We start from the raw sequence: 16,196 nt of genomic DNA, 5'->3' as shown, positions 1-16,196 counted from the left end.
GCTGTCGATAATCTGGCAAGGAAGCAGAGGCTGAGGGGTGTTTAAGTAGGGCCAGGCCCAGGTGGAACAGGTAAGCAATCAGGCGTGGCAGGTGAACTGAATGAGTGCTTAACACAGCATGGACAGGACATGAATCATAACAGAAATAATCCCTCGACTCTGCGTAACATTTCAGATGAAACAGACAATAAGCTGCTGAAATACTTGGAACATGTGACATTCATGCCTGTTTTTCATAAAGTAAAACCTCCCTAAAGTTTATTTCTTGAAAGAGAAATTTCATCAATTAGTTTTGTTGTACATTTTTAGTTCTAATATTCACTAAAAACAGCTTTATTGTCCAGAATAAAATAAAAAAAATATATATCTTACAAAAACCCAAATCCCCCCAAAAAATAACTGATAGGATTGAGAAAAAAAGGTGGAAAAAAAACTTAACTATCTTCAACAGACCGTCTGTTATGCAACGATGAACAAGTGGGAGAAAGTGTTCAGGACATTTGAAAAGTACAGAACAAAATAATTAGCAACCAGTAAAAGGTTATTTTATGTAAATTTAAATAATTTCCTTCAGCATGACCCACAGAAAGGTCCGTTTAGTAAATCCATCATGTTACCAAAATGAAAACGTGTGTGCTGGCTCTATGTTGTTTAAGAAAAAAAAAAGCTTTGTAGAAAATATTAACTGAATATGATAATATGTACTTACTGAACGTGAAGCATTATTGCGCTGGAGTTTACTGACAACTGAACTTTGTTTCATTTAAAGCGCAAAACACAGGAAACACACTCTTTCTACTTAAATTGTCATAACTGGCTTACCTTTTTGTTGTGAATGTTTTAGTGAAATCCTAAAAGCGTTTACATCCCCACCGACACATTTCTGAGTCGGAACATTTGTTGTGTTTCTGTAAACTAGTGGAAACATAAATATTACATCTGGGCAGCTGGAGTCAGTGGGAACAGTGGTCATCTTTTATTCAGAAGGCCGGGATTGTTTTCCCGGCCCAAATATGGTGCAAATATGTCATAATAGTTTAATTACAAAAGTTAGTTAGATAAGGAATGCACAGTTCCTTTCACAAGTGTTCATACTGCTTGAACCTTTTCAGAATTTGTGGCGTTACGACTACAAAGTACGTTTTAAGGTTTTATGTGAAAAGAAAATGCAAGTTGTGCTAATATATAAATAAAGTTAAAGAGAAACACATTCTCCCAACCAAGCCTGAAAACTCGTTTCGTTTCCAGGTGTTGGACTGAAAACAGTGCGTTTTCAGAAGAACACTCTGGGAGACTTTATTAGTTTTTAACCCAACCCTGCTTTAAAGTCCTGATATTACACGCCGACTATTAAGTAGCTGACTTCTGAAATGAAATAGTTGCGCTGAATTTTATTTAGAAGCATCAAAGTAAAGGAGGTAGAGCATAAATGCATCTCACTTTTATTAATTTTTAAACTATGCATCATTTTCTTCCATTTTAAAATCATGCAGTATTTTGTATTGGTTTATCACATGAACAATATGTAATGTGACAGATGTGGAAAAAGCTCAAGGTTTACTAATACTTTTTCAAAACTATCAGTAAAATCTTAAAATGTGACTAAGTGGCTTACATTTAAATACAGATTCTGAACACCATATTACATTTTTGTTTCCGTAAGTTACAGACTTGGAAGCAGGTTTGGACGATTCCGATTGTTAAAAACAGAGAGTACTTCCAAACAATTCAATTCAAGCCTTTAAGAAAATCTTAATTTAAGCCAGTGCTTGTCCTCTTGTACCCATGATTCAAGGAGCCAAAAGTTTTTCCTCAGGTGAGCCACCAGGAGAACCACGGCGGAGTGTCCGGCACTGTCTGTGCCAGGACGCCACGCGCGCTTACGGCAAACAGAAAACATCTGTGACGCCGACACTTACAAGCCTCACTGTGACTGGGATCCCCAGTGCCATCGGAGCAGCAGATGAAGCATATGTGCTGAGAAAACGATGACTCCCTCACCGCCTAACAGCATCGTAGACAAACAGGTTTTGCTACATGATTCATCCTTTGCATGAGGAATGAGGTTGGACAATGTGAGAAAAAAAACACACACACACACACACACACACACAGAGAGAGAGAGAGAGCGAAGAAGCAGGCAGCCGGCTGATAAGCACATCTGAGATCTACAAGCTCCCACATCTAATAAACCACTCTTCGTACTATCCTTAGGTGTTGTCTCTCTGCCAGGTAAGGGATTATTTTTTGCGATCAGACAGTGTAATGAAATCCAGAGCAGATTGTAGCTGCTGCTGTCAAACCAAGGGCACAGACAGATTCTGCAATTTCCTTACAGCTAGATTTTTTTAGAGCAAGATAAACCAAGCTGAGAGAGCACCTGAGAATTTACCCAATTTGTGATAAAACAAGAAAAAAATCTGCTGTCCAGAATTACAGACCACTATTCTCCCATTAGGATGTAAACACATCCTAACGTACATGTTTTAGTGTGAGCAGAGAAAGCGTGGAGGTAATTTATCTTAAAATGAATCTCTACATTTAGTCTCTTCTCTAATGTGTTTTTCCTTGATGTGTCCCCAAAGCCTGCACATCTGCCGAGTGCCATTCAATTCCCCAGATGGATTCACGACGAGTCTGCAGCACCGACTCAGCCTCTGCTCACAGCTGAGGGAATGAAACCCCGTATGAACAAAAATCTACATCTATAAAAATCTGTATATAACCTGTATCTGATTTTAGAACAATGGACCTGCATGTTGTTCATGTCAGAATTACAAATGTTTCCAGATTCAGTGTTTATTAAGATCATTAAACTGATTTCTACAGAATAAATGTAAAAGTTCACCACAGATTTAAGGGACCCGACTGAAAACCTCCCAGTTATTCCACCAAATATTGATTTCTGAACTCTTCGTGAGTTAAAACATTAGTTTTGTTGTTTCTTAATGAATATGAACTTGCTTTCCTTGCATTATTTGAGGTCTGAACGCACTGCGTCTTTTTCCTTATTTTCACCATTTCTCATTTTCTGCAAATAAATACATTTTTGCTTGAAACTTCAGAGACATGTCAGTCATTCATAGAATAAAAGAACAACGTTCATTTCACTCAAACATATACCTATAAAGAGTAAAATCAGAGAAACCGATCACATTAAGCTTCCCAAACTGAATGTTATAAATATTTTAGAGATGTCTTGTGAAAATAATTGGCAAATGGGTGGATTTTTTTGTGAATAATTTGTTATTCACAGTGAATCCATTAATACAGAACCACTGTAAAGTCATAATACCTGCTCAAACAACAAAACCTTAAAATATATTTGATTTTTTTACTAAAACAATTTAAAAAGTACATAAAATACACAGTCTGATGCTTCGCTATAATCAGCAGCTGTGACGTCTCGCTGGTTTTCAAATGAATTTCTATCATCAGTGCAACAACATCAAGAAAAACAAAGGACAAAACATGAACCAATTGCTCACAAGTTAATTTTATTTTCTACTAAAACACACATCCCATGCAGGTTTTTAATCACTTTTCACAACAGCGAAGAGAAACACAACAAAACGACCTGGAGGCATTTTGCCTCACGACGATAGGCAAATGAGATGTTAAGGTCGGTACAGTATTTTGTTTTGTGCAAATTCTGAGTGGCTTCTACGAACAAGTGAGTCTCCGTCCGCCGTCACGAGTTTTTACTGCAGAGAACCGAGCTTATTCAATCACAGTCCTGCACATATTTACAAATTCAGTCTGAAAAAAAAAAAAAAAAAGGCCTGTTCACAAAATCAGGTTAGATGTGCAAGGAATGAATAAAGTATTGCTTTAGAAATAAATATTAAAGCTCAATGAATTTATTTTTATCTGGTGTGATCAGCTGAAATTAGCATATTAGAGATGTTCATGTGTTTGGTTTCAAATAATAAAACCGTTTAGCCAGTCGCCACTGATGCAAATATAAGCAGCATTTACATTTTGGCAAAAAATTAAAAAAAATGGTACCATTGAGATTTTTGCTTTTTGGCAACGTCATAAATAAGCAGCACTTAATTCTTCTATGTCAAATTAGAGACATAGAAGTTTTTCCCTGTCAGTCGTGACCATAAATAATCCCAGCTGAAGGCAGTTCGTCATCAAGAATAACAACTATAACTTTAAAATAATGGTTGGAATTACATTTTAGCCTAAATCACAGTAATAATTACAATAAGCTGGCAAATAAACTTATTTTTTAAGATTTATTCTAATGAATGAAAGTCAAATTGTTGGCATTTCACGCAGATTGAACTGAATTGTTGCTGTGAATAATTTTCCAGAATAAAAATTACCCATAACTAAAATCACATTTGGTCATCACAGCACTGAGGGCCTCTCTGAAGTTTACCCAATCTCTTTAACAATCGCCAGATTATCAATATGATGTCAGCGCTAATAAAGAATATAAGTAAAATTCATCACTGCTCTCGTTCTGGTTGGTAGATTCTCCCAATTCCTCCAGTCAAGTTGCGTTTTGGGCCCTTAAAGAGGCTGTACAACAGCATGCAGGATGTTCAATAGCTCACATTTGACGCATCAATCCTGTCATAGTTTCTGTTGTGGGAAATTATTCTCCACTGTTCTATACTTTCACACCTTCCCAGTATATCTGATGTGATTTTTAAATAAATAAGCCATCCTACATGTACAGCTAGAATTAACTTTCAAGACTTTTTGCACATCTTTTATGAGGCGTACTAATAAATATTGAGAACGCTTTAAATATTCTGATTTCAGACCAAACTGTAGTAGTTACATTTTCTAACCACTCACATATCTAGTTTCTACTAACGCAGTTTAAGTGCAACTGTGAGCCATTTTTGACCACGACAGTCTTTAACTCACATGTGAACAGTCTATTATTCCTGTGCAGTACAGCTGAAACTATAAAATACACGTTATCATTTTGATGTACAAAGATAAAGAATCCATTCATTTCTTTCTTATCAGGTAAATAATTCTTCTCAGTGGAAGTGCAACACCTAAAAAAATGAATTTCAGCAGTTCTTCACTGGCTCCATGTAAAAATTCATGACAGAGTTTCAAATGCTTAAAGGGCAGATATAATATTTTATGAGAAAAATAATTATCGCATATTATTGTTTTAAAGTAGATTTAAAAAATTAACAGCGCTGTAGTTACATGTCTTAAAAACAGAAAGTGAGTACAATAGGTGGATGATGAGGCGTCATCTGTTTGTTTCATGCACACAAAAAAACATTAAAAATGGAGTCGTTTGTGAGTTTATCAGATAAAAAAGTGCTTTTTACTACTTACTTGTTCTGTCACAGAGCAAAACTTCTACTGACAGAGAAAAACAGCTCTCTCCCTCTAAACTGCATTTTCAGTCAATAATCAGCTTAAGATCCCAACGCTTTTTTTTCCTCTGTGTCTGAGCTAAATGAACACGCGTCTCACTGCAGCGTCAGACTGAGTGTCTATCAGTAGCTTAACTTCCCCTCCCTCTGCCACATGACTTTAGGGACAGAGCAACTGCTAACTGTAGTGATTATTCACTACCGTGGAGTATTGAAAATACAACACGGAGCGCTTAAATCCATGCTTAGGGTGCTGGTTTATTAGGTTTCCTAGCTCTCCCAGATTATCTGGAATATACATCTTTCCTTTATAAGCTGAAATTCAAGCTAGTAGCTATTTTGTTGATCAATAACTTTCAGTTGTGTTCTCACAGCTGCCAAGTGAACAGCGTCTTCCCTGGGGAGGTTTTTTTTTTCTTTTTTTAAATATTTCCTTAAAGAACATAAAAATTATATCTCATGGGCTAAAAGCCAGGACATAATTGGAAAGAAAAAATAGTGTAAAAAAGATGACATATGCTCTTTACAGCTTCATTATACTTAAACAATTGTACGAAGGAGTACCTCACTTTCCGAGTGACAATCTAAAATAAGACTGAGTCCAAGAGCTCAGCTGAATGAGCTGCTTCAATAAAAAAATAAAATAAAATAAAAAACAACTCGCATATGTGGTTCAGCACGTTTGGTCTCCTCAGTAATGAACTGCATGTCAGATGCACATGTTTACCTCCCCTCTCCTATTTTATTGACAGCTGTATGACCCTCCCTGTGACCTTCACAGGCAATCCACTGACGACGCTGCTGCACAGCTTCCATATAAAACAATACAGCAGAAGGCATATGTGAATTAGAGTATACTAAATGTAAAGGAGAGGACTGTATGGAGGGAAATCTGCGGACTAGTTTGCAAGGCCCCCTATGATCTTCATAAGAAAATAAAGAGGTAGGCTAACTTTGCTGAGAAGAAAAAGTGACACTTCAATAAGATGCTGGAACGGCTTTGAAGTGCTCATCAAACATGCAACACACAATACCAGCTTTAAAAATGACACTGCAAACACAGCATGCGTAAATGAACCACAAAACCTATTAAAAACAACCCTATGCTGATGCATAATTATAATAAGACTTACTTCACTCAAGGAGACCAGAAAGCACATGACTCATGCATGCATCACTATCTCCAGAATGTAAAACGGTAGTAAACACAGATGAATGTTACAGCACGGCACGTCAGGGGTGTTTTGATTGGATTTCTTCTAGTGGTGGGATAATATAAGGAGATCTCTGTCAATAACAGGCCAAATTCAGACCATCTTCTTCTCTTTCTTATCACCCGTCTGCATGACGTCGTTGAGGGAAAAGGTCATGAAGGCAATTTGCTCCAGTTCGCTTTCCTTCCCGCACTCCATCAGGCAGGAGAACTGATCCTTGTCCACATTGTAGGCCAGGTCCGAGTAACCGCTTGGCCCCCTGTGGATGATCCTGGGCCGGTCCCACCCGGACGAGTGCAAGGGGGATCGGTTCAAGTACACGCCCATGTCCCGCCGGTCGGACTTGTTGGTCGGGTGCATGAACAGGAGCCAGGTTTGAGTGTCTGGTGAGAGAAGCGACGTGCCGCAGGCCTTGCTCTCGGCGTCGTCGTTGGGGACGAATTCGGGCGCAGGGAAGCCGATGACGCTGCCCTGGCAACCCGAGGGCTGCTCGACAAGCTCCCTGGCCATGTGGGGCTTATCAAAGTAGACGCCGCTGTTTTCGCTCAGGGCTTCACACCTGTGGCCTCCTGTGTGCCGGGCGTTGCAGTAAAGGTGGCTCCTTCCCTCGTGGTCGATGATCTCCGCCATTTCGCATTCGCATGACTTCTTTTGAAGCATCTTCCCGATACGCCACGTCTGTCCCAAGTCCTCGCTGTATATCGACAGCGCGCGTGGGTACACCGTACAAGGAAGTGGGTAAGAACAGCATCTGTACGGGATGTAGTAGGCGTACGCAGGAATGATCAGCCTGCCGTTCTCCAACTGAACGCCGTGGCCAGGCCCGACCGCGAAAGTGGCCCATTTGTGTATGGCTTCCCCGATCACACTCTCTGTAAGGTCCATCGCTTGACTCCAGGTTTGCCCGTCGTCGCTGCTGCTCACGCAGCAAAGACGGGCCTTGTTCTTACCTGTCACGATCTGCTTTATTTCTGTGGTGTGTTCCCATATGCAGATGAAAAAGAGGAAGAGCGTCTTGCTGTTTTTCTCATACACAGGGCAGGGATTCATTGTGCGGTGGTTTGGCAGAAATGCAGTCGAAATCTCCTGACTTGACGACCACTGAAGAAGAAGAAGAAGGAGAAGAAGAAGCTAACTTTTATTAGCAGCTTTATGCATAGGAAAGAAACCAAAGTCTTCATAAATGAATTCCCAGAATTAATTTATGAGACGTGGAAGAAAGTGCTCAGAGATGACCAAAACTGAACCATCTACAATCAACATGCAAACCAGTATTTTGTGGCAGAAATCTGACATTGAACGTTGGCTTAGACACATCGTCCCCACAGCAGCAAACAATGGAACCAGCATCGTGCTTTAGAGATGCTTTCCTTTAGCAGAGAAACAGCAGAACTAGAATTGATGGGAAGATAAGTTGAGCTAAATAAAAGGGATAAATCGTGGCAAAAGACTCATCTGCTGGAGGTTCACCTTCCAGCAGACAGACATTACACTAGGATAATCTTGATCAAATTTTATTGACGTGTTAGAATGACCTAGTCAAAGTCCACACCTCATTCCAGAGCTGAGATTTCCTAGCAAGACTTGAACGTTTCTGTCCTCCAAACAATCTGAGTCTGAGCTATATCATTTGAAAACCTTTTTATCATTTTCCTGTTGGTCTATCTCACTGAATCGTTTAAAGTTTGTTTTTGCAACGAAAAATGAGAGAAAAGACGTGTTGCGTATGAATACAAAGGTGTAACAACCTGAACAGATCCATCCTCTTGTAGCAATCCTCTTCTCATAACCAGACGTTTGGCGTCGTAGTCATGAAAGGAGGTTCTTTTCTCTGCAAAGGCGAGGAATGTGTGACAATGCCTCAGGTAGAGCAGAGCTGGAATCCTGTATGTGATCCCACATGATTCCCTCTCAAACAAAGTTGTTTTAGGGGGCTCCTCGACGCTCACACCTTTCGATGATTTGTTCCCCATGGCGAATTAGAGTTCCTGCAACAGAAATATTTCACACGCACACCAGTCTTTTAGAATCTTGCAGCAACAACCTTTGACAGAAGCTCAGCCTCGCAGGAAGAGTTCACACTCCAGTGCTTCCTCCTCACGCACAGACACGTCGCAGAGCGTAAACACCGAGCAGGCAGCGGAGCCCTTACCTTCACCTGTCGCTCTTGACCTGCCTCTAGCCTCGGCTCGGCGTTACAAAGTCCATTTGGCTGCGAAACCAGGAACCTATGATGTTCACGACAGTGATGCTGGAGGTTCATGCAGAAACGAAGACGGCAACGAAGCGAGAAGTACATTGACAGTCACTTCCGGGATTGCTCTGAATGTGACGTCGAGTTTAAATGGACGCGTGAGGTTTTCGGTTTGTGTTTATTTTGTTAACGCAGAGGAGGCGACGTTTAAGCGTTGCTAACAATGACAACAACAACTGAAGCCACCTGGTTGGGGAAAAAATCAGTAACGAGGAAATAAATTTTACATTTATTTATCAAATATTGCTGCACATACCCGCTTTCCGTTAAATTGATGTGGCAGGGTAAGATCTTAACAATTTAGCTACTCTTTGATGAGTCTTTCTTCCGCATGTAAACCTTTTTTGCTACCGCCACCTGCTGGATGAGAGGACACATTCTCCCATTTCAGTCTGTTGCTAGGATACAGAGCGCTACACTACTCAGCATAAACTATACCGAGACATCCGGTAGCTTTAAAAACAGGCGTAAAAAGTTGTTTGACCACAGGAAAACGGGAAGACTTTACCTAACACATTTTTTACAGCCAGGAGACCACAAAAAGGAAGGAAAGAAAGTAAGGTAATTAAGTCATATTAATTAGCTGCTCGAAAGCAACACAATGTTTTTGATTTTATGATTTCATGACTCTGCAGTTTGCTAAGAAAACAGGAAAAACACAAGGACAGGATCTGGATTTCCTTAAATAAAGAGAAGGAACACACAAGACCAGAGCAACAGAAGAACAAGAACGTACAGAAAAGGATGAAGAAGACTCCTAGGAAAGGTGAAAACAATAATATTATTTTTTTTATTATTATTTATTTATTTTTAAAAACTGCTATGATGACCAGAGTATGCTTCACACATTCTGTCTAGCATTCAAATAAGCAAATGAGAAAATAGCAATGTCATGTGACTGCACAGTGGCGCATTTGGGTGCTGCCTTGGAGCAAGAAGGAAAACATTCAGTAGGCTTAAAATATCTTAAAAAGCAACACATTATGTCTCAATTTAAAGACAAAATTGTACATCTTTCAGTGAGGAAAAGATTACAAAGCCATGTCTGAGGTTTTAGCAAGGGTGTAACAGTGACCCGTCCAGAAAGAACCCAGTAATTGTTGAATGGTTGCGATTCAACAATAACCAAGAGACTGGGGAGAAATGGTGTCTGTGGGAGAGTTTCAAGACAAAAACCACCAATACAAACCACATAAAAGCCTGTCACATATTTCCAAAGAACATCTCAATGTTGATCCCAAAAAACTTTGAGAAAATACTAATGATACGGCCTAAATAAGTTGCCACTTTGACTGAATTGACCTTAAACTTAAGCACAATTATGTGTTGAAGGGACTATGTAGCACAACAATGGTGTGAAGTACAGCAGCAAATCGACCTCTTAATGAACCCAGAGTGAAAGCTTTGGTGTAGTTTAGTCAAAGTCAAGATCAAGTGTGGCTCATTTTAAGCAATCTCTTGGACCAAAAGTCCTCCTCAGCAAAATGAAACACTTGTTACCAGTTTTCACAAAAAGCTGATGGTAGCCGTTATAATGACTAGGGAGCTGTAGTTTTGAACCTAATGGAAACATTTAAAGCTGCTTTTTGTATTCACTCAGGTTATCTCCTCCAACTAATATCAACAACTATTTGATGATTTCAAACAAGGTGTAGGACTTCTGTCAGTACAAAAAACATCCACCAGCCTGGATCAGAAAATGTTTCTCAGTAATTTTTAAAGGTTCAACAAAAATATTTAGATGTTGTTGGAGGAATAAAAGGTTGTTCAGGGTCACTTCCGATATGTTATCGACTAATTTTACAGTGTTTTTGCACATACATTTTCATTCTTAATGTTGCATAGATTCAATTTTTTGAAAATAAAAAAAATATCTGTATCTAAGTTTTGTTTTTTGTTTTTTTTCTCCAACTTGTAGAAGCCAGTTATGGGCTTATCACACACATACAACCAAAACAGCAGAAGAACAAGAGCAAGCAGATATTGACGAAAACGCCTCAAACGAAAGGCGCAAACAAGGACGCTGATGCTCCAGTTCAGACCACATTACATGGACACTTATTGGTGAGAAACAGTAGCATGTCACTGTTTATATAATTTAAAATTGCTGCACTGATCATAGTTAGTTTTTTGTCTTCATCTGTATCTCCAGTTACACTCTGTACATAAGCCGTCCCACCTCTGCTCTCTCAACATCAGTGAGCAAAATCTGACTTCTGTAAGATTTTATTTTATTTTTTTACACTTTGCATTTGATCTTCTGTTAGTGACGACGACGACTAAACAATCCCCTGAACTCACACAGGTTGAGCCAGAAGAGCTGAGGGACTTTGTAAATGTAGCCTACGTCGATGCGTCTGATAACTTCCTCTCTTTAGGTGACTCATTTCACACTGATTCGTCTTCAGGTTGATTTTCTTCCTTTTCTGTTTGCCGTCTAAATCCCGGTCGTCCTCTGCAGGATCATTCAGCTGCTTCACGTCTTTGAGAGAACTCGATCTGACTTTAAATAGAATCAAAAACATGGATTTTGATGTTGCTGACTTCCCTCATTTAGAGGTAAGATCGCCTTAAATGCAATCTGGAGATGTGGAAAAATAATCATTGATGGTAAAAGTATTCAAGTCTTTTTGACTTCTTCACATTTTGTATTGATACAACCACAAACTCCAATTTATTGTAATAGATGAACATGAATTTGTGCATAATGGCATTTTATTTACCTTTATGCAAAATGCTACGTGTGATGAAAAATAAACTACACTTAACCCTGAAAAAAGTGAAAAATGACAGCATCATCCTGTGCAGATGCCTTTTTCTCAACAGGCATAGTCAAAGTCCAGAACTGAATCTAATTGAGGATCTTGATAAATAAAATTTTCAGATGCTTGTCTGAAAATAGCTCAGAGTTTGAGCTATTTTTTGACACAATTCAGTGTCCATCCATCCACCCATCCAGTCAAAGCTGGTAGGGAAATACTAAAAAAAAAAAACCTACATAGATCAAAGGTTGTGGTTTTAAAGAGACAAACCGAGAAGGTTTTAGGATGTGAACATTCCTAATGCAATGTGCTTTAATTCCCACAGGTCTTAAATTTGTCCTTCAACCTCTTATCAGCCGAGGTTTTACTCCTGTTAGGTCAGTTTCCACGTCTTAAAACTCTTCATCTGACCGGAAATCAGCTCAAGAGTCTTCCTCCCAATTTTGGTCCCTCACACAGCGACCGGCCTGACATGTAAGAACATCAGAAACAAAAAAGTCTATTTATAATAACTAAATGTTCCTGTCTAAATTTGATCACGTCGTGAATTTGCTGTTTTTTTTGCTGACTGCTCTGCAGCATGTTATTCTGTCAACACTGACATCCTTTTATGCCAAAAATCTAAAAATAAATCCACTCTGGCAATATTTTTCAACCCCGCACACTGAACATACTAGTAAACTGGCCACAACCTCTGAAGTAGTTCTAAATCTGACCAAAAGGTGGCGCACAAGTGCACCAAATTTCTATTTCGACTCTGATACGCTTTGAAACTGCTCAGACTTGACACTACCAACCTTCTTGTCTACATTATTTAAATTTACTGTTTATTGTTAATGTGGGCATAAATAAATCTTACAACAGAAACAAATTGTGAACATTTTTCTTTTTGTTTTTGTGCTTGCAGGCTGTCTGAAGAGGGAGCCAAACCGTTTGAGGCTCTTGAAGTCCTGATGCTTGACGAAAACAGACTGACCTCTAGTGTCTTCTACAGCCTTACCAACCTGAAGAGGTTCAGTGTTTATTTTATACCTGATGCAAACTCCTCTTGTCATCTACTGATGTTGGTGTACACTGTGCACAGGCTGAAGCATCTAAACCTAGAGGATAACTGTATCACAGAAATACCTTGTAAGGAAGTGATGGAGAGTTCAGAACCTGCTTTGAGGGAAGACGAAGAGGAAGGTAAAGAGTGCAATTCTCAATCCATGAGATTAGGAGATTGATTTTTATCAGCATCATCATCATCATCCGCTCTATGACTGTGAGGAGGATAAACACAATCCTTTGTCTGGTTTTCTTTTGTTTTTACGTTGTAACTAATTTATGGTAAAATACCAGCAGCTGTGGTTGCCAGAATTTTACCACATTTATGCGGTAAAATTCTGGCAAGTTGCTCAACCCATAACTTAAATATGTAACAAACAAATTACAAAAGTTATTTTCATAGGTATTGCAACATGTCTCAAGCTATTTTGAAATATCAGTGGAGCGCACCTTGGACACATCACCGGTCAATCACACAAAAACAACAAAACTTAAAACGTGGATGGTGCTGAATCATTCAAATAAGTCAGAAAAATCTCACAATGTCTCCCCTTTTTAGACATTGAGTCTAAAATCGACCACCGCATTCAGATGATGGAGATGCTTCAGGCGCTCAGGGAGGACGGCTGCAGGCGTCCCAGTGTGTTTCTGCCTGAGCTTCAGTGCCTCAATCTGGCCAACAACGAGGTGAGCGACGTGCCGGCGTTTCAAACCGTCTCTGGTCGTCGGCCAGGTCTCATCAGCGTTCTGCCGTCAGATCGCCTCGGAGGAAGCCGTGGCTGCTGCTGCTCTTTTTCCAAAGCTCTGCGAATTGGATATTGGCTGCAACCCTGTGACCGCACGGAGCGGAAGTATTCCTGCGTTCTGGCAGACAGTTGTCGAAGGCGGTTGTTGGATTGCTCAAATTCACTCTCGTGTTTTTGTTTGAACCCAGGAGAAACGTCTTTACTGACTTATTTCCTTCAAGACAAGCTTGGGATAAAGATAAAGAGAAAGAAGCATGAAGATTTTCAGGTGTGTGTTTATCCAGGACGGGAGGCGGGGTGTGTTCTGCATTGACAGGAACGTTGAATATTTGGATTCATGAAGACAGACTGACTTTTTTTTTTTTTACTTTTCATCATGTTACAACCACGCATTTCAATGCACTGTATTGAAAATTAAGTTCAAATAAACATCTGAAAAGTGCGGCATGCATTTGTGTTCAGCCCACTTGAGTTTGTGCGTCATAGACGACTGTCACTGAAATATCACCGTTTCTCCCAGCTTCATACAGAAACAACCTATGTCCGTTTTTCTTCTCATCTCGAGCTTTGCAACAATTTCTCAATTAGATTTAGGTCTGAACTTGGACTAGGCCGTTCTGAGACAATTCACACCGTTCCATTACAGCTCTGGCTTCATTCCAGGGGTTGTCGTCCTTCACTTTGGCCCAAACTGAAGTTTTTTGCAGCCTCTATCACTTCTCTAACTTCTTCAATTGCCTAATCTAAATCCATTCATCTTCCCATCAGTTATGTTTTGTACTCAACAATCCTGTAAACCTGAATTCAGCTGTTGCTGGTACTTTGTGTCTTTGTCCTTAATCATGGTTCTAAGAGGGGCTGGATGCAAAACGTGTGACATACTTTCCACATTCATATTTGTCAAGATGTCTTAAATCCATGTTTCAATTTCCCTCCACTTCACAACATTTGTTGGAAGATCTTATTAAAACTGAGTAAGCTGTGCTGCGGTTAATGGCTGAGACATGATTGAGTTTATGGACTATGAGCAGCAGATGCATAATGATTGATTTTCTTTTTCCCACTGAAGCCATTTGAGTCGGACTCGACGTCTGAGAGACTCTTTCAGGACAACAAAAGAACAACGAGTGATCCGAGAACAATACAGCCCGAGGGCAAGAGTCAGGAAAACACAAAACTCTTCTTCATTACTCAGGTTTGTGCATATTTGCTGTTTAAGAGTTCAAATTCTTAAGCTCCCGGTGGGTTATGTCAAATGACTTCCCCTTCTCACGTTTTCCTGTTGTGTTAACAGTCAGAAGATGAAGCCGAGCAGCTTCAGCTGGCTTCTCTGTCGACTCAGGACGAATCTGCAGAAGACGGAGCCCGTCCGGGACGACCCATATGCTACGACGTGATAATGGATGTAGAACCACTTCCCAACATCGGTGTGCAGGGACGGATACGGTTCCCTCTGCAGCTGTGTGATATCTTGAGAAAACAAAACTCTGACCATACATTCACCCCGGAGGGAATCGTCATGCGCCTTTTGCTCTTTTCCTCTCGACAGGAATCCAGACAGCTGTTCGAATGCTGGATCAAACACTGAGGAATCTGAACATCTACAGAGACTCCAAACCCAGGCTTGATAGCATCCAGACGCCGTACACAGAAATGAAAAAGAGGGTTTGAGTTTCCTTTTCTTTTTGCCACAGATAATCTCTTCACATGCACGTCGATGCTTCCAATGCTGTAAAAGAAACACCAACGTGCTGTTCCCTTCTTCTGCTTTTCTGGAGCAGATAAAGGAGCTGCCACCTCTGAGACCAATAATGCAGCCGGTCCAAAGGGTTGAGGAGCTGATCAAGGAAATAAAACATAGTAGAGCAGCCAAAGTTGTTTCCTTAGGTATCTTCTGAGTTCTCGACATATTTTAGCATCCGTTGCAGTTTAACGTTCACACAGCTGCCTCCTGCCAATAAGACGTACTTCCTGCCTTATTTGAAGAAGTGTTGATATTTTTTTAGCGTATGGTGGCAGAAATAACTTACCCAATTCAATCTCACTTTATTATCGATGTGTCTTTTCTGTGCAGGCAGCGTTTTACACAACAGAGCAGCAAACAGTAAGGACTACAGGGAAGCTCTGTTTCTGCTGAGGAACATGAAGAAAACACACAGGATGGTCCATGACAGAACAATGGAACAAGAAGCCAGACTGCAGTTTGAACTTCCACATTAATACATGCTTTGTTGATGCAGTAGCGTCTTTTTTTTTTAATATAATTTTTGACCAGATCTGGACCCTGACACCGTTGCTGTGAGTGGAGTGCAGTAAAATCAATCTCACATCATAGACAACAAGTCATGTTGAGCTTTTATTTATGTTTGATTTAGCAGCAAGTAGATTCTGATCTGTTAACAAGAGACCCTGAGAACGAAAGCCATAGATTTCATCCAGGGAATCACAGTTCCAGGTTGATCTGTAGAGAAAATGTGTCTGCAGTTGTGACTTCATCTGCAGAAAATGTATTTATCTTAAGCTGTCTTTCTCTGACGGTTCGGGGCAGCTGCCTGCACCACGTCTGCGATCGCAGTTAATCCTCTAAATGTGCATTATATGCATCGAGCAGAACTCACTTTGGCCAGAGCTGCTTTTTATTTCTCGCAGCGCGAGTTCAATTTGTAAGCTTTGATGCATTTTTCGAATCGTGGCAAAACGGAAAAGGCCTTCCTTCGAGGTCTGCGGACTCATTCGAGTTGATTCTAATCTGGTATTTGTTATGATTAAAATGTCTTGTTGGTTGTATATTATCCTCTCTAACCTAATTATTT

The 16,196-nt window shown here is 40.0% G+C and overlaps 2 protein-coding genes and 1 long non-coding RNA gene across 5 annotated transcripts; 2 read left to right on the top strand and 1 right to left on the bottom strand.

Annotated features, from left to right (window-relative positions):
* The first annotated feature begins 2,096 nt into the window (after positions 1 to 2,096).
* Positions 2,097 to 3,059, top strand: LOC148155435 (uncharacterized). Its single transcript, XR_015765313.1, has 2 exons — positions 2,097 to 2,232; positions 2,586 to 3,059. It is a non-coding gene; the product is annotated as an uncharacterized LOC148155435 (long non-coding RNA).
* A 421-nt stretch (positions 3,060 to 3,480) lies between these two features.
* On the bottom strand, positions 3,481 to 8,816 carry LOC106923486 (sialidase-3-like). The gene is made up of 3 exons (XM_014996531.2): positions 8,727 to 8,816; positions 8,323 to 8,562; positions 3,481 to 7,675 (listed from the first exon to the last, which is right to left on the bottom strand). Exons 2-3 carry the CDS (start codon positions 8,545 to 8,547, stop codon positions 6,668 to 6,670), a joined length of 1,233 nt encoding a protein of 410 aa, XP_014852017.1. The 5' UTR covers positions 8,548 to 8,562; positions 8,727 to 8,816; the 3' UTR covers positions 3,481 to 6,667.
* Positions 8,722 to 16,170, top strand: xrra1 (X-ray radiation resistance associated 1). 3 transcript variants are annotated; one of them, XM_088012631.1, is made up of 17 exons: positions 8,722 to 9,389; positions 9,464 to 9,594; positions 10,747 to 10,892; positions 10,981 to 11,046; positions 11,134 to 11,206; positions 11,290 to 11,387; positions 11,916 to 12,064; positions 12,498 to 12,602; positions 12,675 to 12,775; positions 13,197 to 13,324; positions 13,395 to 13,488; positions 13,572 to 13,675; positions 14,492 to 14,578; positions 14,678 to 14,810; positions 14,933 to 15,048; positions 15,165 to 15,270; positions 15,458 to 16,170. In XM_088012631.1, exons 1-17 carry the CDS (start codon positions 9,193 to 9,195, stop codon positions 15,601 to 15,603), a joined length of 1,980 nt encoding a protein of 659 aa, XP_087868757.1. In that variant the 5' UTR covers positions 8,722 to 9,192; the 3' UTR covers positions 15,604 to 16,170. The 3 variants fall into 3 exon arrangements, with proteins under 3 accessions (XP_087868757.1, XP_087868756.1, XP_087868755.1); XM_088012630.1 differs by lacking the exons at positions 15,165 to 15,270; positions 15,458 to 16,170 and having other exon boundaries at positions 13,572 to 13,651; positions 14,453 to 14,578; positions 14,678 to 15,044; XM_088012629.1 differs by lacking the exons at positions 15,165 to 15,270; positions 15,458 to 16,170 and having other exon boundaries at positions 13,197 to 13,651; positions 14,453 to 14,578; positions 14,678 to 15,044.
* The last annotated feature ends 26 nt before the right edge of the window (positions 16,171 to 16,196 follow it).

Source organism: Poecilia mexicana, unplaced genomic scaffold, assembly GCF_051168715.1.
Source record: "Poecilia mexicana isolate PSO_F unplaced genomic scaffold, ASM5116871v1 scaffold_14, whole genome shotgun sequence".
In the NCBI taxonomy this organism is placed as follows: Eukaryota; Metazoa; Chordata; class Actinopteri; order Cyprinodontiformes; family Poeciliidae; genus Poecilia; species Poecilia mexicana.
Note: the sequence above shows the minus strand (reverse complement) of the source record. Positions and strands in the feature narration are given on the sequence as shown.

What these genes read in the sequence shown, in the direction of transcription:
- LOC106923486 (XM_014996531.2), bottom strand. Translation starts at nt 8,547, where the DNA reads ATGGGGAACAAATCATCGAAAGGTGTGAGCGTCGAGGAGCCCCCTAAA. An exon ending in AAGAGGATGGATCTGTTCAG is followed by an intron (nt 7,676 to 8,322) that starts GTTGTTACACCT and finishes CTTCTTCTTCAG; the next exon opens with TGGTCGTCAAGTCAGGAGAT.
- xrra1 (XM_088012631.1), top strand. Translation starts at nt 9,193, where the DNA reads ATGAGAGGACACATTCTCCCATTTCAGTCTGTTGCTAGGATACAGAGC. An exon ending in GTGAGCAAAATCTGACTTCT is followed by an intron (nt 11,047 to 11,133) that starts GTAAGATTTTAT and finishes GAACTCACACAG; the next exon opens with GTTGAGCCAGAAGAGCTGAG. An exon ending in TGATAACTTCCTCTCTTTAG is followed by an intron (nt 11,207 to 11,289) that starts GTGACTCATTTC and finishes CGTCCTCTGCAG; the next exon opens with GATCATTCAGCTGCTTCACG.